At 47.3% G+C, this 22,286-nt stretch overlaps 1 protein-coding gene across 1 annotated transcript in view; it reads left to right on the forward strand.

The window, feature by feature from the left end:
• Ccdc6 (coiled-coil domain containing 6) overlaps positions 1-22,286 on the forward strand; it is a 98,138-nt gene that overhangs the window by 67,926 nt on the left and 7,926 nt on the right. Inside the window, exons 4-7 of the mRNA XM_036168221.1 lie at positions 6,452-6,555; positions 8,578-8,738; positions 14,485-14,641; positions 18,000-18,100. Coding sequence (XP_036024114.1) covers positions 6,452-6,555; positions 8,578-8,738; positions 14,485-14,641; positions 18,000-18,100 — 523 coding nt within the window. The remainder of the gene's footprint in view (positions 1-6,451; positions 6,556-8,577; positions 8,739-14,484; positions 14,642-17,999; positions 18,101-22,286) is intronic.

Below are 22,286 nucleotides of genomic sequence, written 5' to 3' on the forward strand. Positions count from 1 at the left end.
TTTTTCAGGCAAAACAGGGAAATGTTTAATACATTTTAAATTTACATTTTGGATTCTTGCCCTTCAAATTGGGGCTGTTCTTGTGTTAGAAAACGCCTTTTATGTTGCCCAAAAGGTAAGTGGCTCGCAATAAAAGCCAAACTGTGACACCCCACTCGTGACTGGAACACATAGCCACCAGAGTGCATGTTTTATAGTGTGAGTGGATGAAGAGAGAGCACTGACTGGTCAGTGTGTTCGTGGCTTGTCCCTGCCTGTGATTTATACAGGAGTGAAGTCCTTGACTTTGTTGTTGTTGGAGAACAGAGTATATCTTAAAGCCATAGCTGTGGAGAACCAGACAAGGTCTGTTAGCATCCCATTCACACTGACAACTGTGCTTGAAGATTCCAGCAGCTGGAAGGGCCTGTTGGAAGGGGGCCGGTGGTACCTGCTGTTTGTTGGGTGTTTTGAGGCAGGGAGAGTAGAGGACTAACCTTTAGTCCTTGAGCATTCTCCTGCACTCAGGCAGTAAAATCCCATGACCTCCATACATGTTTTGAAGCTCAGTTTTCAACATCAACCTCAAATTCTGGAAGTTTTGAAGCCTTTTATTAGACTCCGTATTGGCATTGTAATGACACTGTCTTGTTCTCCCAAGAATATTTGGGAAAAAATTTACGAAGAGACACATTAAAAACGGAGATATTACATGACAGCACCTGTGTTTCTACACACTCTCCCCGCTGCCGTTGATAGGTTTTCATCTCCCCCTCTTCCTCCTCTTTCCTGAAGCAGTAGCAAGTCTATCATTTCACAATTGGATGAGAGCTGATCTTTGGAGCTATGCCCGTTACTTGCAAAGCTTGGGTCCAAGAGTCGTGCCCCCTGCTCCTCCAGGAGAGGGATGGAGAGACCTCCAGCCATGCTGAAGAATATATAGGATCCTTATGCCCTGGAGGTAGATGAACTGGGGTCATTACCTTCTCCCTAGAAGCCTTGGCAGTCTGCATCACTCCATTTGTTCTGTCGAATTGAGCTGCTGAAATGTCACAGTGTCACCTGAGAGGTCTCTGAGCACTGCCATCAAGGAAGAGAGGTGTGTGTCCTGCAGCAGTTGAAAGGGACATTTTGCCGCCGCCGCGCCCCCCCACCCCCATGCACTTGAATTTCACTTAAGTACAAAAATTCAACTGTGGGGTTGGGGATTTAGCTCAGTGGTAGAGCGCTTGCCTAGCAAGCACAAGGCCCTGGGTTCGGTCCTCAGCTCTGAAAAAAAAAAAAAAAAAATTCAACTGTGGTCCTTGTTGTTGTTTAGCATCCAGTAATATTTCCATGTGGGTCCATTCACACAGGTGGCGGTACATGATGGATCTTCGCAGCGTCTGCCCTGCATAGGGGAAGGCAGCGGCTCATCATCCAGTGGTATACATTGGGTGATCAAGCCTTGAGGGTCTAATAAATGGCACTAGGGTGCTGTGGCGAGGGCAGTAAAATCCAGAGCCCCCCCTCCTGAGATGGCCCGCTTATCATTTGAAGTGCATCAGGTACCTGCTGAGATCCTGATGAATGTCGGTTGACTTAGAAAAGACGCGCTGAGCGGTGCCCACGCAGGAAATAAATGAAGGGCTAAATTTGGCCCCACACAGGGCAGTGGGATGAATGTGGCGATAATGAATGGTCTTGTGTTAAGGAAACTTGAGTTTTGGATACAGTGCATCTCCGGAAGTTTCGTTGGCTTTATTTCCTTAAAGAACATTGTTTTAGGGCTAGCGCGATTGCTTCCGGGTAAGGGAGCTTGTCCCCAAGCCTGGTGACCTGAGTTTGAGCCCCAGGCCTTACATGGTGAACAGAGAGAGCTGACTCCTGTGAGTTGTCCTTCAAGTACCCCAACAGTAAGTGAACCACGGCCTGTGACAGTCGCAGGCAGGATTTCTGCAAGGACATGGCCACGCATGTGTGCGGAGTGATTTAGGAGGGCCACCTGCATAGGGTTGAGGATCCCTTGAAGGCGGAGATACGGGGGGTTGTGAGCCATCAGGTGTGGGTGCTGGAGACTGAACTCAGGTCCTCAGACAAGAGCAACCAGAGCTTTTAGCACTGAGCCATCCCTCCAGCCCCTCTGCTGAGTTTTTGACATAGCTAAAACCAGTGGTTTGCCTCCCGCTTTCCATCCACAGTAATTATATGGTCAAAAAGGGAAGAAAAAAAAAAATCCTGGAGAGTTACGGACCAGCGTGCAAGCTTGTGGTAAATAGAGGGCTGATGTCACGGGAAGGGAGACCCACATGTCTGTTTTTGTTGTTGTTTGTTTTTAAAGTTCCCGCTGGGCATTGTGGCCCATGCTTTTAAATCCCGGCACTTGGGAGGCAGAGGCAGGCAGATGTTAAAACAGTGGTTCTCAACCTGTCTAATGCTGCCACCCTTTAATACAATTCTTCATATTGTGACCCCCCCTTCCCACCATAAAATTATTTTTGTTGCCACTTCATAACTAATTTTGCTACTATTATGAATCATCATATAAATATCTGCACATTTTATGATGGTCTTAGGCAACCACCCCCACCCCCCCCCCCGCAAGGGGTTATGAACCACAGGTTGAAAAACCCTATTTTAGAAGTTCTTTAAAAATAAAAATGATGTAGGTTGTATTATACAAGCCTAACTCTGGGCTCTCTTGCTGTCTCCCAGGGAGGTGAACCTTTGCACACTTCTATCCTTGTAGGAAATGATCTATCATCCCCTTAAGGGTGCTTAATACACATAAATTAATGCCAATTTATTGCTGGATTGCTATTGGTGGTTGCTGTGTTGCTTCTGTTATGAAATTACAGATTTCTAAAATTAGATGCCTTTAAATGTTTTTCTTTTAACAACAAAAATAGATGTTTGTTTTTAAAAATTGGGTAAGGCAGGAAAGGAAAAGAGACGACCATCTCATCCAGTGAACTATTCATCATGCTAGAGAGTTTGTTCAACACCCCACCCACCCCACCCCCGGTGCAGAAACATTTTCTGCCTCTAGAGTACATAACTGACCTCCAGTGATGGTTGTAACTTCGGAACCTGGAAGTGGTCTCCCTTCCCTCTTAATGTTTGTTGGTTGGCTTCTATGAAGCTTCCATGTGTATGAGCCCTGGGGATATCCTAGGACCTGGCCTTAGCTCTGAGAGAGTTGCTGATTGGTTGGTCAGGTAAGGGGGTGGAGCAGTAGCAGTGTCTCAGTCTAGAACTAACACAAATGGACTGTGTGGGTTTTGTTGTTGTTGTTGTTGTTGTTGTTGTTTTAAGGACTTTTCTGGAAGGCAAGGGCCGGAATCAGAGGTGTTCCCTGCTAAGAGGACAGTTGCCAGGGCTGAGTAATCACCCGGAAACCAGCTGGTTTGTCTCTGCAGGTTTACCCAAGCAAGGGTTACGTTATACTGTCAGCAGCTGTTGTGACCACCCCCCATGAGTCCTCAGAGGTGCTTTCTTCTGATGTATATGCAAAGGTTAGATTAGCTTACTGGGAAGGATGATAGAATGAGGCAAGACCTATGCCATCCGTACTCCAGCAGTGAAGTGCACACAGCCCGTTCCTGATTTGCCTGGGTCATTTTCTAAATACTGTGCTTGTATTTTTCCAGGTGGATCTGATCTACCACTAACTAGGTCAGCACTCTGGATGCCTGGTCATAGACGATATTGAAAGGACTAGTGGTCGGAGTGGGCTGAGCTGGTCTGACCTTCAGCTATAACCGCTCTGAGAATCTCATCATCTCCTGTTTTCCTTAGGCTTTGTCTTCATCTCAGTCAATCAAAGTAGAAGAATCCTGCCTACGTGTTCGGTTGAGGGAGTGCTTGTATTTGAATAGATTATGTTCCCTGTGTCCTTTGTGTGAGTGGGGTCTTGCTGTGTGGTGGCTTCAGACTTGAGCACACCTAGCACTTCATGAGTTACTTATTGGGGAGGGGGGGTGTCAGGTGTCCTCTTTGGTCACTCCACTTTATTTACCGAGGCAGGCTGTCTCATTGAATCTGGAACCAGCTGACTGGATCCATGTAGCTAGCCGGCTTGCCCTAGGGACCAGCTGGCCCCCAGTACTCTTTCCTCCTGAGCCCTGGGATTACAGGCAGACTTCCACGCCATGTGAATGGTGGGGATCCAAATTACAGGCCTCATTCTTGGACGGTGAGTGTTTTGTCTCCGGAGCCAGCTCCCAGCACATCCTTTTTAGTGCTTTTTGTCTTCCTTCTCTCTTTAATTTAAATTACAGTGATTTATTTGCGGGGAGATGGTGTATGCACCATGGCATGCGTGTGGAGGTCGCATGAAAAATCTGCAGAAGTCAGTTCTCTTCTGCCATGTGGTCCCTGAGGAGCGAACTCAGGTTGCCGTTATTGGTAGCAAGTGCTCCTATCCATTGAGCCATCCTGCTGCCTGCCTGACCCCTAGCCCCAAGTCGCTTTGAGAGAAGCGTCATTGTAAGAGACTTTGTGTCTGTTCCGCTCGCTCATAGGGAATGTCTCCTCTCAGCTGCTTCTTTTATACCTAGATTAGTGATGTCTGAGTTCTAACAGGCTGCTTTCTATATTTTAGTTGAGGGGTCTGATCTTTGGAGTTCAAAGTGTATTTTCTCTTAGTCGCACTGATGAAATTGTACTCAGACTAAACCTTTGCAAGGTGGATTGGGAAAACTTTGGTGAGTCCTCACAGCTGAACCTGGCATGAAAGGGGGCAGTTCCCCTCATTGCGTTTCCCCTGTCCCCTCCCCAGTATGAGCCCTCAGTTTTATTTTATTATGCATTTTGTTTCATTTCAGTTTGGGCCTCATATTCTCCATCCCCCTGCCTCAGCCTCTGAGTGCTGGGATTACAGGTCTTCTTAGTCTGCTCTAATAAGGAGTGAACAGTGGGAGGGAGCCACAGTGGAAGCTGGGCCTCCCTGCCCTTTCTGTACTCCCCAGGCACAAGCCTGGCAAGCTAGGGGGTCCGATATTTATCCCGGGCATACTTCCGTACACTGTTTATCCACCGAGGAAGTTTCAGGTTTAATGGGGGGCTATAATAGGACTCCAGTCTGACGTTAATTAACCCGAAATGAGGAACTGCTGAACACCAGTGAAGAATCGGGCATGCCACAGAAAGACTTAATTAGGAAGCAGCTTTTCAAATGAGCTCTCTGCTCCTGAGCTCTAGCCCTGGATCCTAAGGGCTGCAGAATAACGTGTGTGTGTGTGTGTGTGTGTGTGTGTGTGTGTGTGTGTGTGTGTGTGTGTGTGGCGGGGGGGGGGGGGGGGGGGGTGGCGGCGGCAGCGGCTTGTCCTGATACGTAGATTTTTGACTGTGGGTAGAGAGGGTGCCAGTTGTGGGAACTCTGAATTTAAAACTAAATAAAAATGAGCAGAAAAACCCTGAGGAGGGTATAGGGGAGATAATTACAGAAAACCGAACATTTTTGTATTTTTTGAGATGGAAGCCGTTCTTACCTGGCACTCAGGATACCCTCAAACCTCACAAAGCCCCCTGCTGGGTCACCCAAGGCTTCTGAAGTATTCTGACTCGGCTCCCTCCTGTTTGTTGCCCTTAAGCCACATTCCACCACGAACATGAGATACTTTCTGTTTTCCTATATGATCCTGGCTCATTCGCTTGTCCAAAAAACAAAACAAAACAAAACAAAACAAAACAAAACAAAAAAAAAAAACGCTGCTGTTTACTGATTAAGTCTTGAATCTAGACACTTAGGATTCAGTCATGAACAAAACAGGAGAATGAAGGGAGATGAAAAGAGGGTGATGGGGCTGTGTGGTACATACAATCACAGAATATTACATGGGTGTGCATAGGTATCATAATGAAGCCCCCTTACTTTGTAATATATTTTGGTAATAAAAATGAATGAAATATAATAACATCTCACAAAACTATAGCAGCATATTACAACCAAGATACTAACATTATATATATATATATTAAGCAAGAACAGGGACCTGGGGAGTTATACCCTAGATGGTTGGAACAGGATAAAACATATAACCAGAGACTGTGACAAATATTGAGCACAGGATTCTAAGTGCCATTTACTAATGATGCCTAAGTTAAGTCACTTCAACTCAGTCACCCAGACGTTATGCTTATCCTTTACAAATGGTGGATTCCCATCTCATAACTTCCCATTCCCCCAGCTGACCATTGGTGGAGCTGGGATTTGAACCCAGATATGTGACGCAAGGGTTGTGATCACAGCTCCTTGGTTCTCTCTCTGCTTTTGGAGAAACGGAGATGAGTCTGATCATGGAGGTGGATTAGCACTGGGTTAGCTGTCTTGCTGAAGAGGTTCCAGTTGTAGGAAATAGCTGGATTCAGGGCCCTGTCATTCCAAAGCTACTCCTCCAGCTCTTTCCTCATCCCTTCCATATGGTGAGAGCCAGTCAAGGATGCTCCTGTGCCCTGACATTCTCGGTAAAGCTGTTCCCTTTTCCTCTAGTTGAGACGGGAGAAGATTGACCTGGAAAACACCCTGGAGCAAGAGCAAGAGGCGCTGGTGAATCGGCTATGGAAGAGGATGGATAAGCTGGAGGCTGAAAAGAGGTCTGCTTAGCCTTGCTCACCTGTGCGTGCGTGTGTGCGTGCGTGCGTGCATATGTGTGTGTGTGTGTGCATGTGTGTTTAGAGGGCTCCTGGCTGTTACTAGGATAACAGTGAGACATTTGAATTCCTTGGGTGACACACACCAGCCTGACTTGTTAAAGGAAATACATGTTGATCTCTCCCCTGGCAGTGGTGTCCTCTCTGTGCCTGGCTTTTCTCCTCCCACATGAAATAGGGATTCTTTCCATTGGCTGGTACAAGGCCAAGGTGGAGTCAATGTGGTACCACAGGTCACCTGTTAATTAGTGCACATCTCTGGGAACGACTTAGTTGGGAGACTTGAGTAGAAAAATGGCTATCCATTTGCTTTTAAACACACTGTAAATAGATACCTGTGGATATTTAATACTTGTATGTTCAGTGTATGTACACAGATGTAAAGTATCACCCAACAACAAGCCAGTTCCTAAATTGCCTTGTTGCAAATTGCCTTGGTCCTTGTTTTTGACCACTCTGTACTTTGGGGTTGGAAGGGACAGAGCGTATAAAAATGGCAGGAAGAGCTTGCCTCAGAGCTTTGTGTGGAGTAAAGGTGAGTTTCCTTTGAAGTTGATTATTAGCCCCCTGCCCCAGAATCTTGTGTTTGCTGCCCAGAAGCCTGTACTGTATGTCGCTGGTTTTAAAGTGCAGTTCCACACTGTTCCGAGTTCACGTGTAGAAATACAAACACCAAACCAACCACAGAGCCTAAGAAACGTGAAGATTCTAACTATATGTCTAGGAGAAATCCTCCAGCCGTAATCAGAATGATGGTAGCAGTTCTAATAAATTGAATTATGAAGTTATCCTGTGATTGCGACCATATTTCCCTGTTAATTTCCTCAGCGAGGGCAGAACGACAGGTCGGTCAGTTTGCAGTTGAGCAAATTGAGAGGTAAACAGTTCAATATAAAGCAAACCCCGGGAGCCCCAGCGGCTTTTAGAGGGAGGTGAGAGATTGTTGCAGATAGACTGCCTTTTTGGAACACAGTCGGAGGCTTTTACATACATATAATTGTATTGTTGCTGAACTTAGCTGTAAGAAATAGTCATTTTGTAGGTAAAATGCGATTGAGCCTTTTCTAAGTTATATCTGAATGGTAATTGGTTAGGGAAGTGGGTGCGCGAGCTATTAACCAAATAATTCTGACTCGGTTTGTTTTTTTAACATTTTATCATTGGCCCCAGTTTTCCAAGCCTTCCTCCTAGGTTTTCCTGGGAGGAGCTTTAGTGGCTGGAAGTGATTCATAGTGGTTCCTAAATTCCACCCAGAGAGGGCATCAAGAGAGTAGAGTTTCCTCATTCCCTCTTTTCCTCTACAGCCAGCTTGCTCACCACGTCGTTAGCTAGGTCTCTGAATGTTTGCTGGACTCTGGCATAGTAACCAGAAACGTAGCCAGAAACAGACTTTACAGTTAGGTGGGCTGCCAGGGTCACTCACAGAGCAGAAGGAACAGGGATGATGGCCCGGTGGTGCCGTACTTGCTGCACAAAGCTGAGGACCTGAGTTCAGATTCCCAGGACTGACAGACAGCCAGACATGCTAGTCCATGAGTGTAACCCCGAGCGTGCTCCTAAAGCGAGATGGGAGGTGGAGACAGAATTCCCAGAAGCCCTGGCCAGTTGACCTTGCTTAGCAGCAGAGAACAAGAGACCTTGTCGCAAGCCAGGGGCAAGGGGGGACCCACCCCTGAGAGCGCCCTCTGACCTCCAGGTGTGGGTGGCATGTGTGCACCTGTACTAACCCGTGAGCGCACAGTAAATGCTAAAGACACGAGATCTTGCCATTCTGCCTGTTTGGCCTGTGATCATTGTAGCTGAGGGTGGTCAAAGAGGTTGTGAGACAGACTGACAGGCATCCGTCTGTCCTGTGGATGCTTTTCAGGCCAGCTCTCGGCTCGAGTGCTGTGTAGTTGTCTGCTGTAAACTGTTCTTCATTGTTGCTTCTTTCTTTTTTTTTTTTTCCTTCTTTTTCCTCTGAAGAATCCTACAGGAGAAATTAGACCAGCCTGTGTCTGCCCCACCATCGCCTAGAGACATCTCCATGGAGATCGATTCTCCTGAGAACATGATGAGGCATATCAGGTTTTTAAAGAATGAAGTGGAGCGGCTGAAGAAGCAGCTTCGAGCAGCCCAGTTACAGCGTAAGTGGCGTCCCGTCCCCTCGTTCCCATCTGTCAGATCAGTGCGTGTACCAAGTCCACATCAGTCCCTGCGTAGCCAAAATCACAGTGTGCTTTATTAGTGACACGTAGACATTTGTACATGAGTACCTGACATTTCTGGGATGTATTTTTTAAAAGGAAGCTATCGTAGGGAAGGGCCCGTAATTTAGAATACTTCCAGAAGATAATTCTGATAATCTCAAGAGAGAGACACTGAATTAGTGGGATCCCGGGTATCTTCTTTCCTTGCTGAGATAAAAATTCTCTGACTTAAGGGAGAACTTGCTTATTTGGCACACAGATTACAGCTCATCATGACATGGGAAGTCACAGAGAAACCGGTCACATCACACACCCATGGTTAGAAACATAACAGTTGATTAGTGCATACCTATGCTCAGCCACCTTGTGTGTGTGTGTGTGTGTGTGTGTGTGTGTGTGTGTGTGTGTGTGTGTGTGTGTATTAAGACTTCTTTGATAATTTCATGTCACGTATTTTGATTGTTGTCACCTTTCACGTCTCCTGGTAACTCCTGCCACACCCACCCTCCATCACCACACTTCCAACTTCCTGTCTGCATTTTATTTAACTCCCTGAACCCACTTGTGCTGTCTAGATACTCAAGTGTGGGGTCATCCGCTACAGCAGAGTCAGCCTACCTACCAGGGCCTGACCCTGACCCTAGACCTCAAGAAAACTGATTGGGAAAGGGGCCACTCACCATGCATGTCCTCCCACATCCATTAATATAATTAAAATAATCCTTCCCATACACTTTTTTGGGGCTCCTTTCCACATGGTTCTGTTACCAAACGTGGCTGGAGGAGTGGGTCACAACATGTCACCCCAAATCGGGTCTGGCTACCTGTCCTCAGTGAGACAGTAAAAACGTCAAGTTCACAGTGGAAAGCAGGAGAGGAAGATTTAATCACTGGCCACCTTGGGGAAGGGAACAAAGAGCTTAGGAGTCAGGGATGAGGGCCGAGGGGCTAATGCCACAGCTACACCAAAGAAGGTGTGCAGGCCTCCTGATACACAGAGTAGGAGACAGGATAGAACGGGTCAGTAACACATTTTCCTCTAAGCCTTACTGACACCAGCTGAGCTGAGCAGTGCTGATGGCCTCTTTGGGCCAGACTTCTACCCTGGGAAAAATCACACTCACACTCCTGATGCCTTCAGCAAGATCTGCAGGCCTTTCAAAGACCAAGCAGTGTAGTGAGCACCAAGGGCTGAGAGTAAAGCACCCTTCCCTTGGACCAAGGATTTGCACATCTAAGCAGTTCTGGTCAAGGTGTGGTTCCTCCCACCTTGGATGCAACTTTGTCTGGGTTTCAGTCTCAACCTGTAGAGTGTGAAATCTCTTCCAGGGAGACGGGTTCGCCTCCAGCTATCTCTGTTGCCCTTCCCTTCTCCCAGTATGAGATTCCTGGGGAAATTCCAATTTCTTTGGTGCGTACTGTTTCAATAGTGTGCTAGTGAGAATAAAAGACAAAGGTGTTTTAGAATATTTGCATTTCTGCCTGTTAGAGTTCTAGACCATATCAAATCAACAATTAAAACTGTCAGGCCAGAGGTGGCCTTTGTAATCATGTTTATCTGAATGACGTGCAAATGAATCTGTACAGGATCCCTCCCTGCACTTCTGGACTATCAAGGGAGGGTAAAGGGTGTTTGCCTTCCTTACTGCTGAATCTAATCTCAGCTGACATTTGCCCATGGTATTTGCAGAATAAATGCTTTTGAAATGTAGACTTAATATTTGGAAAAGGCCAGGGTATGGAGTAGAAATCAAGGTACTGGGTTTCTGAACTTGTCTGGGTCTCTCTGCATTTTTTGGGGATCTGCCCTACTTCTGATGTTTGGTTGCAGACATTTCTTCCTTTGGGGTAATATAGTGGGGGGAAGGGCTTCCCTTTCCCTGTTTCTGCCAGGCACATATCTAGTGTTCATGCAGACATGTGCACGCTTACAGAATTGCTTCATACCCAGAGTTGCGCAGTGGGGCATGACCTTCTGCATCTTTCTCTTTGAAAACACTTTTTTGTTTTGTTTTTCAGGACAGGGTTTCTCTTGTGTAGTCCTGGAACTCGCTCGGTAGACCAGGTCAGCCTTGAACTCAGATCCACCTGCCTCTGCCTCCCGAGTGCTAGAGTAAAGGTGTGCATGACCACCTCTAGGCAAAAAACACTTTAAAAACGGATAGTGTTGCTGTTCTTCTCCCGGCTACCTACACAGCTGCCTGGAGCCCTCCCTAAAAGGCTGACTATTCTATCCATTCAGTGGTCCCTGAATATTTTTCTAAATATTTTTATTACATTTATTTATTTAGCACATGGCCTGGTGCCCATATGTTGGTTAGAGAACAGCTTGTTGGGAGTAGATTCTCTCCTTTCACCGTGTGAGTCGAGGGGTCCAGTTCAGGCTAGCAAGCTTGGTGGCAGGTGTGCCTCTTAGCCGAAGGGCCATCTCACCAGCCCCAAATGACCCTGTGTGGTGTTGTGCTCGGGCTGCAGTGAGCACGCTTGTGTGCACATCTCCCTACACACAAGGGCCTTGGACAGATCCCAGACAGACCAGTCCATTCACTAGAAGGCACACTGATGATCTCAATGGCTCACTTACTTCTCCACTGAAGTATATTACAAGTAGAGGTTCAGTGTTCTGTCTTGGATGATATCTCAAGATCCTGGAGTCTTGCAAAAGTATGGCATGATCCCTCTTTTTGCTGCAACAAGCCTAGGCACAGTGGCTCAGAAGGGCACAGGTGGATCATGTTGTAGCTCTAGAGGCCGGAGGTCTGACGTGGGGGGCTTCCAAGGCTGTCTATATAGTAAGTAGCACTGTGTGCCTCTGGAGATGTCCGGAGATTCCGAGGCTCTCCTCTTGGTCTGTGCCTCTTCAGGCTCCATCCATGCCTCCACTGTGGCTCTTCCTTGTGGGGAAGCTACTCCCATGTTCTCTCCCTGTTCAGGTCTCCTTTTCACACTGACTAAGCCTTGTGATTATCTTCTACCCACCATCCTGAATCCTTAACTTGATCACACATACAAAAATCCCTTTTGTCTTTGTGTCTGTCGTGCGGTAGCCTGTTGGGGATGAGTCCACCGGCACCGCCATCATTCCTGCCAGTGCTGGGTGGTTTTCTGAGTTCTTCCAGGGCTAGATGGTAGTCCTCTGAAATGTTTGTTTTTAATTTGGGGAATTCTGAGGTGTATCTCAGGTAACTGCTGCAGGTACTCCATGACACTGGATGAGCTAAATCAAAATGTGCTCAGTGCCGGTTTGTTCTGGGCTGGGTAGGCAGTATGTTTTTATCCCTTCTTCTAGGGCACCCAGCTCCCTCCTTCCTTCCTCATTCACGCTTGGCTAGTCACCTCCAAGGGAAGGGTGCTTTATTCTCATCTCTTGGCACTCACTGAACTGCTTGGTCTTCAAAAGGCCTGCCGATCTTGCAGAAGGCGTCAAGGGAGTGCTAGTGTGAATCCCCACCTCACCGCCTTCAGGACAGAAAAGGCTGGCCCAAAGAGGCCTTCAGCAGTGCTCAGCTGATGTCTGTCTGTAAGGCTTAGAGGACAATGTGTTAATGACCCACCCTATCCTCTGCCTCCAACTCTGTGCCTCGGGCGGCCTGCACCTCTTTGGGTGTAGCTGTGGCTTTAGCCCCTCAACCCACCCCTGACTCATAAACACTTGAATATCTGAAAAGTTCTCAGTTTGGGTTGAGCCTTAGACGCTGCTGGGGCTCTGTCTCCGCGCAGGCTATCGGCTGGGAAGGGGACAGAAGACCGTCCGCTTGTGGGAGCATTGCTTTGAAGCTGGTTTGGGTGACCTCAGGTGCCACCCTCCCTGGATGGCTGGCGCCTGTGGTTTGATTTCAGGACGCAGTGTAGACTAGGAGGGCTGTGCAAACAGTGGCCCCCCCAGGACTAGAGAGAGCTGTGCGAGAGAGGAGAGCTAACAGCAAACCAGCAGAGGGCACCCAAGGAATGCCTTGCTTCCAGCCTCCGGTGCCTGGGTCCTGACGTGGGAGAACTTGCCCTTGGGGCCTGCTAATGTAACTGAGTTGAATTGACAGGAAGTCCTGAAGTCCTACCCTGAGGGGACATTCTTACCTCTAAGTTACCGGCCTAAAGTTCCTCTGCTGAGTCTCCATGTGCTAACACATTGACCTCTCCTTTTAGTTTTGTTCTATTGTATTTTTGTTTGTTTTGAGACAGGGTCTCACTGTGTAGCCCAGCCTGACTTCGAACTCTCAACCCTCCTGCCTTAACCCACCCCACTCCCCGGGTGCTGGGAACATAGGCATGGATCCCATGTCCAGCCTGAACAGCAATTTTCTTTGAAAAATGACATTTCCTCTTAAATCACTGTTCTGGGAACTTGCTCTGTAGTCACCATCAGAGTTTGAGCAAGCATTAGGTATGCCCAGGGCCACCTGGTACTTCCTGTTCAGCTCAATGAGAAATCTGCACACACACGCGTACTTGGGGAGACTTAATTTAAGCCGTTCATATTAAAAATGAGCTTTGTAAGTATTTTCCCAGCATCGCTTCATTTAAAAAGACTTCGCATATGGATTAGGCAGCAGGGGTTTTCTGGCTGTATTCAAAACAGCTGAAAGATTTAGTGTTTAGTCGACATAATGGTGTCTAATAATCTGAGTATTTTAATTTCTGAAACAGGGAGAGTCCAGGCTGGAGAGATGGCTCAGTGGTTAAGACTGCTTACTGCCCACCCAGAGGACCTGAGTTCAATCCCTAGCAAGTGTAATTTCAACGCTAGTCCTCTTGCTGACATGGGCATTGCATTCTAGTGCATATACTAACCCACGGGCACATATCTATGCATAACTTAGAGGAAAACAATTTTTTTTTAAATTAAGAAATAAAGTTGCTGGGGATTTAGCTCAGTGGTAGAGTGCTTGCCTAGCAAGCACAAGGCCCTGGGTTCGGTCCTCAGCTCCAGCAAAAAAAAAAAAAAAAAGAAAGAAAGAAAGAAAGTTTAAAAGCTTTTGTATATTCTGTAATAATACGTACTTGGAAAACATTGAATAGTTGTTATCAGAAGTCGTTTTATTGGGCATGCAGGCTCAGTGGGTAAAGGTACTTGCCACCGAGCCTGAGGACCTGAGTTCAAGCCTCAGAACCCACGTGATTGAAGGAGTGAAGTAGTTCCCAAGGGTTATTCACACACACCTGGATGAGGCTTACACACACTGGTGGGAAAGAGTCTTTTGCTCACTGTGTGAAATTGTGTTTTACAAGAATGTTACCTGTCACCAGAAGTGCTTCTGGGTGGAGCTCGCCCTCCATGCAAGGTGGTTGTGCTTAATGAGGGTGACATCCACACCCCTCAGGGGGCCTGGCTAGAGTGCACAGACAGCCTATAGGGCAACCGTGGGCCAATCTATTCCCCTAACTGGGCTCCCTTCTCGCCAAGCTTCCACCGTGGAGAAAGAAGTCTGGCAAGGTGGTAAATGAAACTCAGCCCAGTTCTGTCATGTCTTCACCTGGAGCCCCTGTCCTGTGTCCTGTGTCCTGGGAATGCAAGGGGATGGGGTGAAGCCGCCTAGCCTGTCCGCTCTGCCTGTTGGATCATTTGCTGACAGGAACTCACTTGTGAACCTGATGCAGAGGATAAACTTTAAACCCCCGGACTCCTGTGAGGGGTGGGGTAATGATTGCCCACAACGCAGTCTAATTGCACTCTCTGGCTCTTCAGATTCGGAGAAGATGGCCCAGTACTTGGAGGAAGAGAGGCACATGAGGGAAGAGAACCTGAGGCTTCAGCGGAAGCTCCAGAGGGAGATGGAGAGGAGGGAAGCACTCTGTCGCCAGCTCTCCGAGAGCGAGTCCAGCTTGGAAATGGATGACGAAAGGTTTGCACCCCTGCATGCTCCCCTGCCTCCCCGTTGTCCCCCTGTGTGCGCGCGCGCGCGCGCGCGCGCGCACACACACACACACACACACACACACACACACACACACACACACCCTTTATAACTCGAGTCCCAGAGGATCCGCTGCTCTCATCCATGGGCGCCAGGGCTGTAGGTTGTGTGCTGGCATACTTGCAAGCAGAAACACCCGTATCCATAAATTGATTTTAAAATGATATATTCTAGAAGAGGAGAGCTTAAATGTCATACGGGCTGTGGTGATGAATAACCACCCCGCCCCCCAAGTTAAAGCACGTGCTCAGAATAGGGTATGTGTGGGATTGAATACTCTGCTTACCCTGGAGGAGAAGCTGCCCTTCTGGATTGGCGTGCAAGGGAGAGAAATGGGAGGCAAAGGCGGCATTTGTTTTGTTTTTAAATTTTCAACGTTGATATTTAAATGCAAGCAAAGATAGTAGAGAAGTATATTTGCTGCTGTTCTTATTTCCAGTAACAAGAATAAATAAGTTCACGTACTTAGATGCAAATATCACAGGCACATTTAGCAGGATTTCCTCCAAATCTGCTTTAATTGAATTGCAAACATTTCAGTGATTTTTTTTCCCCCTTTAGAATATTTATGTTACCTCATTTGTCAATACACTATGCCAAGCTCTTTTTTAAAATTCCTTGATAATTTCAAACATTTGAATATTGAATTTGGGCCATTTTCATCCCCCATGACTTGATCACTCTCTCACACCCCACCCCACTCAACAGTCCCCTCCTGCTCTGATGTCTTTGTTTTTAACCCACTGAGTTTAGAGTTTAGCTTGTACATGCATCCATATCCTTTGGAAATAACTCTTGGTTTTTTAGAGACAGGGTTTCTCTGTGTAGCTTTGCGCCTTTCCTGGAACTCACTCTGTAGACCAGGCTGGCCTCAAACTCACAAAGATCTGCCTGCCTCTGCCTCCTGAGTGCTAGGATTAAAGGTGTGTGCCACCACCGCCCGGCGGAAATAATTCTTACGATCTTAATCAGAAAGGCATCAGGCCATAGTTATTGCAGGATAATCTGTGGGGGGTTGGGTGTGTGGTTTTTTGGTTTGGTTTTATTTTAACAATGGTGGGTTTCATAGAGACATCTCTCTCAAGTATGTTATGTGCGTTGACCACGTTCACTTCACACATAGCCCAGCTTCTTTCTCCACTTTCCTTCCATCTCACTGGTCATCTTTCCTTCCCTCCACCTCTCTTCTGATTTCATGCCGTATGTGTACATGTAGTTTTGTGTGTCTGCAAGTAATCTAGAACCCTCAAATGAAAGAAGTGTTGTTCAAATCTTAGATGGTCTTTTAATAAAAAACCCAGAGCCAGATACCAGGGTGAAAGCTGAAAGATCAGAGAAGCAGAACAGCCAGCCACTAGTTCTTACCTCTATGAAATCCTCAGCCTAAAGAGAGTGAGATCCTGTTTCTTCACGCCTTATATACCTTTCTCTGCCCTGCCATCTTACTTCCTGGGATTAAAGGCGTGTGTACTTCCCAAGCAAAGGCATGAGCTCTCAAGTGCCGGGACTAAAGGTGTGTGCCCCCACTGCCTGGCTCTGTGTCTAATCTGGTGGCAGGTTCTGTCGTCTGATCCTCGGGCAAGTTTATTAGGGTCCACAATATATCACCACAGAGAAGATGCAATACTTGCTTCCGAGTCTGGACTGCCTTTGGTTTCCAGCAGTCTCTGTGATCCTGCAAATAGCATCATTTCTATCTTTACAACCACATGAATTCCGCTGCTTACACACACCACATTTCCCTTGGGGATGGACCTCCATGCAAAATCCACAACTCGGCTGTTAGGAACAGAACCATAACAGCCTAGGTATACAGACAACCTCTGTAATTCTGTGACTTAAGTCAATCTCATAGCTTGAGATGGACTCTAAACTCTAAGTGGCTTATGGAGGGACGCCTTACACAGTATTGATGCAGGGGGAGCGTCTTGGACCTGCCTCAACTGAATGTACCAGGCTTTGCTGACTCCCCATGGGAGGCCTTAACTTTTTGGAAGAGGGACTGGGGGTTGGGGGGGAGGCTGGCAGGGAGCAGGAAGAGGGATGAGAGGGGAATCTGTGGTTGGTATGTAAAATAAATTTTAAAAAATTTAAAGGAAAAAAAAAATGCTCCCTCTGAGGCCCAGCCCAGGTGTTTTGTACTTCAGACCCAATCTCCTCTGAGTCTTAAAGTTCTTGCTGAGCTATCTAGTGCATGCCGCCACAGAAGCGTGGAGGCACAACCCAGAGCTTCATGCATGCTTGGCAAGCACTCTGCCGGCTGAGCTGCATCCCCGGCCCTGCTTTTATTTTTTTGTAAATTATTCCAGGTACAATAAAGTTGCCTGGTTGAGTACTACTGTGCATCCTAGGACTGATAGTGATGTATGGGGTGGATCTCAGGGAAAGAAAACTTGAGACACTTCAAACCACTGGGTAATTAACCACCTGCCTGCGTGTACAGCACAGGAAGGTTCTACCTGGTATTGCTGTGGTGGGCTCTTTTAAAAGAGGGAAGAAGACAGAGAGGCAGGCATTAGACTGAGCCATGTGGCAATCAGGCTCCATTAACGCTGGGAAATGGCCATGTTAGCTCCTCATGTGAATGGACACCAGGGCTGACAGTGCTCTGGGATGAAAGTACAACCCCTGTTGAGCTTTAAGGCCAGGGAGGGCGGTTTGTCAGGGATTCTGTCAAGCAGAAATTCCCTCCCAGCAGCCCTCTGTCCTTGGATCACAGAGTGACAGCCGACTGGTCCTGATAATCACACTTCAGCACTTTCAGGGCTGACGTGACTTCCAAAATCAGGTAGAAAGAAGCTTTGACTCAGCACAGTGCGGCTGAGCGTGACCGGCGAAGGTGCTTAGCGTGGGTGTCTTCTGTTAAATTCTAACGTGTGACCAGCCGACCATCTGTTAGGCAGAGCTTGCCTGGTAAACACATGGCACTCAGCCTGGGGTTGGGGGAGGGAGAGAGGGGCAGCCTAGGTGTCTTTAAACGTAATGGGCTAACTTAAATATTGGTGAGCTTATTTGGTATTGAGTTTCAAACAGCAGTTGAAGCATAGATGTCTTTGCGCTTCTGGGGTCACCGAAGGGATGTGTGGCACAGCCGTGACAGGCCTCTGGGGGTAGTGAGATCTGTCCAGACAGAGCAGTTTGACTCAGAAGTCAGCACTAGAAATGTTCCCAGGGTACAGCCTCCACCAACTCCCTGGATTTTGACCTCAAGTTGACCTTTGCTGCTAGGATGTCTTCTAGGGACCACTTGAACGCAGGTGTTCCAATCCCTCCTCTCTCCTTCTAGGTATTTTAATGAGATGTCTGCACAAGGATTAAGACCTCGCACTGTGTCCAGCCCAATCCCTTACACGCCTTCTCCCAGTTCAAGCAGGCCTATATCACCCGGTGAGTCTGTCTTCCACTACCACAGTGTGACTTTTCCAGTGTGTGTGTGTGGGGTGGGGGACACGGTGGTTGCTGGGGATTGAACCCATGGCCTCACACGGGTGTAGCCAAGTGCCACCCACCGATTTTTCAGCTAGCTCTGCTGATGTGTTTCATCGGCACCCCTGGTTATGTTTCCCTCTGTTTTGTGTTTTTCAAAAATAAGTCGCCGTCGGTCATGAAGATCTTAAACACAAGGACTGTGTAGTTTTTTTATTACTGTTTTATTATGTAGTGTGTGTTTTTTTTTTTAACTTTGGAGGACTTCATACCATCTGCCTCCTCTTCTTCAATGTTCACTGAGCCTTAGGTATAGATTATTTTTTAACCTTAAATTTGACCTGAAAAACTTCTAGAGGAGGACTGTGTGTGTGTGTGTGTGTGTGTGTGTGTGTGTGTGTGTGTGTGTGTGTGTGTGTGTGTGGTGTGTGGTGTGTGTGTGTGTGTGTGTGTGTGTGTGTGTGTGTGTGATTAGTCCCTGGATGGGTAGGGTCCTGGGTAGACTTCCAGCATGCCTTACCGTGCGTCTTCTGTGGGTCCCCTCACTGCATCCCTACTCTGTTAATTTGCCTTTTGCTTTCAGTGGTACCTTAGCATCCTTCTTCCCTTGTTAATACAGAAGAAGAGGCCATTCATGAGTTACCAGCTCTCCGTCATTGGGCCAAGAAGAGGCCAGGGTGGGCTTCCTTGTCCAAAATCAGTGTTCTTCCTCACCGGAGCTTCCTCCTGATATTTGCAGGGATTTGTGAGCCAGGCCTGGAAGGCCAGGGAGAAGCAAGGCAGCTGATTCCTCTTCTGCTTTTTTTAACCCAAGGGCTTTCCTTTCCCAGCATGCTTGGCTTTATCTGACCCCCCGCAAAATACTCCTCAGTGTCCCAGGTCCAGCACCAGCGGCACTGCTGGGACTCCAGTGTTGGTGGGACAGTACGGGATCCACCTTCAAGGATGAGGCGGAAGTGATGCACAGGGTGGGTGGCGGGAGTATCGGGGAGAAGGCAGAAGCTGGCAGCTTGTGGAGACCTCTGTTTATGTGCTAGCTGGTGAACACGCAGCAGATAGAGTTGAGAGGCAAGTCTTTGGGGGTGGTGCCAGGTTGGAGGAGTGTCACCCTAGGGGTGGCCTTGCATGCAAGGCTTTGTTAGGACTGTGGTTTGTTTTGTCTGAGGTCATGATGAAAACAAGGATGTCCCTTAAGGTTGATGAAGGGGACATGATGCTCAGAGCCACAGCAGTTAGGACAGTGTGGTAGGAATGTTTTGGCTTTATCAGTTTGGGGTCTGGTGGCTTTATCAGTTTGGGGTCTGGCCAGCACTACAGTGGCTTTTAATGATAAATTAATATTATTATTGTTCCACGTGCGTGCAGCGCCCTTGGAAGGTCGAAAGGGAACATTGGGTCCCTTAGACTAGAGTTACAGATGGTTGTGAGCCACCATCCTGGGGGTTTACTTTGGGTCCTCTGGAAGAGCAGCCAGTGCTCTAACCACTGAGCCATCTCTTCAGCTCCCTACCCCCTACCCCCTTTCCCTCTTCAATGCTAACAGTAAAGAGTCTCCCACATGGTGGCAACTCTTCTATTATAGATGTAAGCTCTCTGAGGCCAAGGATGACCAGGGATTCCTCTCAAGATGAGCAGTGGGACTGGCCCTTGTTCCTTGTTCTTACCAAATAGATGTCCCCAAGTCTGGATCCGTTCCTCTAGTCTCCAGTGGCTGTCAGTCTGTCCCCAGAAGTGGCTCTTAGCTGCCTCTTCATTTCCCCCAAAATCGTGCCAGGCTTTCATCACCACAGTGAAGGTCTCTTTTTACCTGCTGATTTATTGGCAGAAAAGGAAACATAAATCAGGAGTAAGAGGGGAGGGTTGCTTTGTAGCAGGCAGGAATGCCAGCCCGTGATGAATGTAATTGAATATTGTTTGATCTGCTTGGAGCTGACAATATTTTTAGAGGCGTGTCTGTAGTAGGTACATTTCCTGTGTCCTGGCCTCTCTCCCACTTGCGTCCCCCAAGTAAGCACACACTGGCTTATATTATTTAAAACTACTTGGCCATTAGCTCAGGCTCACTACTGACTAGCTCTTACACTTAAACTCAGCCTATTTCTGTTCATCTGAATGTTGCCATGTGTTCCATGGCTTTGCCTGTGTGCCATTACATGCTGCTCCCTGGATGGCAGGCTGGCATCTCCTGACTCAGCCTTCCTCTTCCCAGAATTCTCTTTGTCTGCTTATCCTGCCTATACTTCCTGCCTGGCTACCGGCCAATCAGCGTTTTATTAGACCAGTGTACAAGAGCATTATCCCACAATACATGTCATTTCCAAATGATCAGAAAAAAATCCTGCAGTCATGGGGGGGTGGGGCACATCAACAAATATGAGAGTTTGGTTTAGAATAGTATGTCTGTTGTTGAAATGATCTGCAAAGCAATCCTACTGCATTTGTATAATGGTACTAACATCTTCTCGATAGCGTGTTTGGATGTGTCTAAATCGGGAATGAGCAGTAACTAGGTCTAAAAGCAGCTTTGTGTTCCCAATCACAATAAGTGCATCCAGAAGACAGATTTGGTTTCTATCTCTGTTCTCAGTTAAAAGGATCTTGGGCCACTTGGAAAGATGGGTGTGTGTAGATCTGAGACACCTTTGCAAAGTGAAGAATTTCTCGGAAACACTGGTAAGGATGCAGAAAATCAGGAGCCCCCAGGTACCAAAGCAGAGCAGTATGACCAGTAAGGACCTATGTCGGGATGTGACTGAGAGTCAGGAACCCTTGGGTACCAAAGCTAGGACAGTGACCAATTAATTATCTGCACTGTGGTGGTGATTCTGTCAGCAATGGACGTCAGAGACCACGGTACTTCCTAGTGGTGGTGTTCCCTAGCAGTTTGGGGACACTCTGAGCGCTCTCGTTGAAATTGCTCACAGACACATTGCCTAAAATGTGTCCCTTGTCCTTAAGATGCACTAAGTGTGTTCTGCTCAGCAGCCACTGTCTGCAGATTTCCAGCTTCAACAGAGGTTGATTACTGCTGTTGTTTATTTTCTAATATATTCCTGGGCCATAGGGGGAGATGCATGGTTACTAAGACTTAAGGAGGGGTCAGAATTAATAAGATCCCCTGACTTAATCTTATACGATCACCAGGGCCTGGGGAAAAGGGTAGGAAAAAATACACTAGTTACTCTTTTAGTCCTGGCGGTAATCTGAGGGTGTGAGAGCGGTCGTGTTTGCTAGTGGTGGGATTTATAGCGCCGTGAGGTTAAATAATATGTCCTTGTGGCTCAGTGACAGAGGTGGTCATCGCTTGCAGCCCTGGGCACCGCTCCCTTGATTGATTTGGTTTAAGGTCAAAGTTAGGGTTAGGGTCAGAAGGCTTGATGTTCACAGTTGAGAATTGCTGGCCTAGAGCATGTTTAGGTAGGCAATAGAGAGTCTTGGAAGATTCTTAGTGGTTTTAACATAATTGAAATTATTCTTCAGAAAAAATGGACGTAGTAAATAGGCTGGAATTTTTTGTTTCATGAAAGGGATCGATTTTTTTATTTTATGTTTTTATGTCTATGACTTCTTAGTGTGTGTGTGTGTGTGTGTGTGTGTGTGTGTGTGTGTGTGTGTGTATCACATGCATACCTGATTCTTTCAGGGGAAGAGGGGGTTGGGTATCCTGGGACTGGAGGATGGTTACGAGCCACTGTGTGGGTGCTGAGAATCAAACCCAGGTCCTCTGCAAGAGCAACTAGTGTTCTTAACCATTGAGTGCACTTAAGAGATTCCTGAACGCTCACTAAAATTAAGGAGTCGCTTTCTTTTAAATACATCTTGGGTTTTCTTGCCGGGTAGAGGTATTTATTCATTTGTTTCTTGTTTTGTTTTGTTTTTTTTTCCTGGTGGTGAGGATTGAACCCAGACCTTGTGCCTGTAGACAGCGATTTTAGCATTGAGTGGGACACCCCGACCCCAACCCTCAGCCTCACCATTACTTAACTAAGAAGCAGAATTAGGGTTTTGTGTCCGGGCTGTCGCTTGAAGACGACAGTCTCAGCGCATCAGTCAACAGCTTGTGAAATGACCACGCTGGTTCTTAGACTGGTGCTTCGTCTCAGAACACCACTTTGCAAATGTGAGTCGGAAATCAGTTGGCAATGGA

The sequence above is a fragment of the Onychomys torridus genome, chromosome 18, assembly GCF_903995425.1.
Source record: "Onychomys torridus chromosome 18, mOncTor1.1, whole genome shotgun sequence".
Classification (NCBI taxonomy): domain Eukaryota; kingdom Metazoa; phylum Chordata; class Mammalia; order Rodentia; family Cricetidae; genus Onychomys; species Onychomys torridus.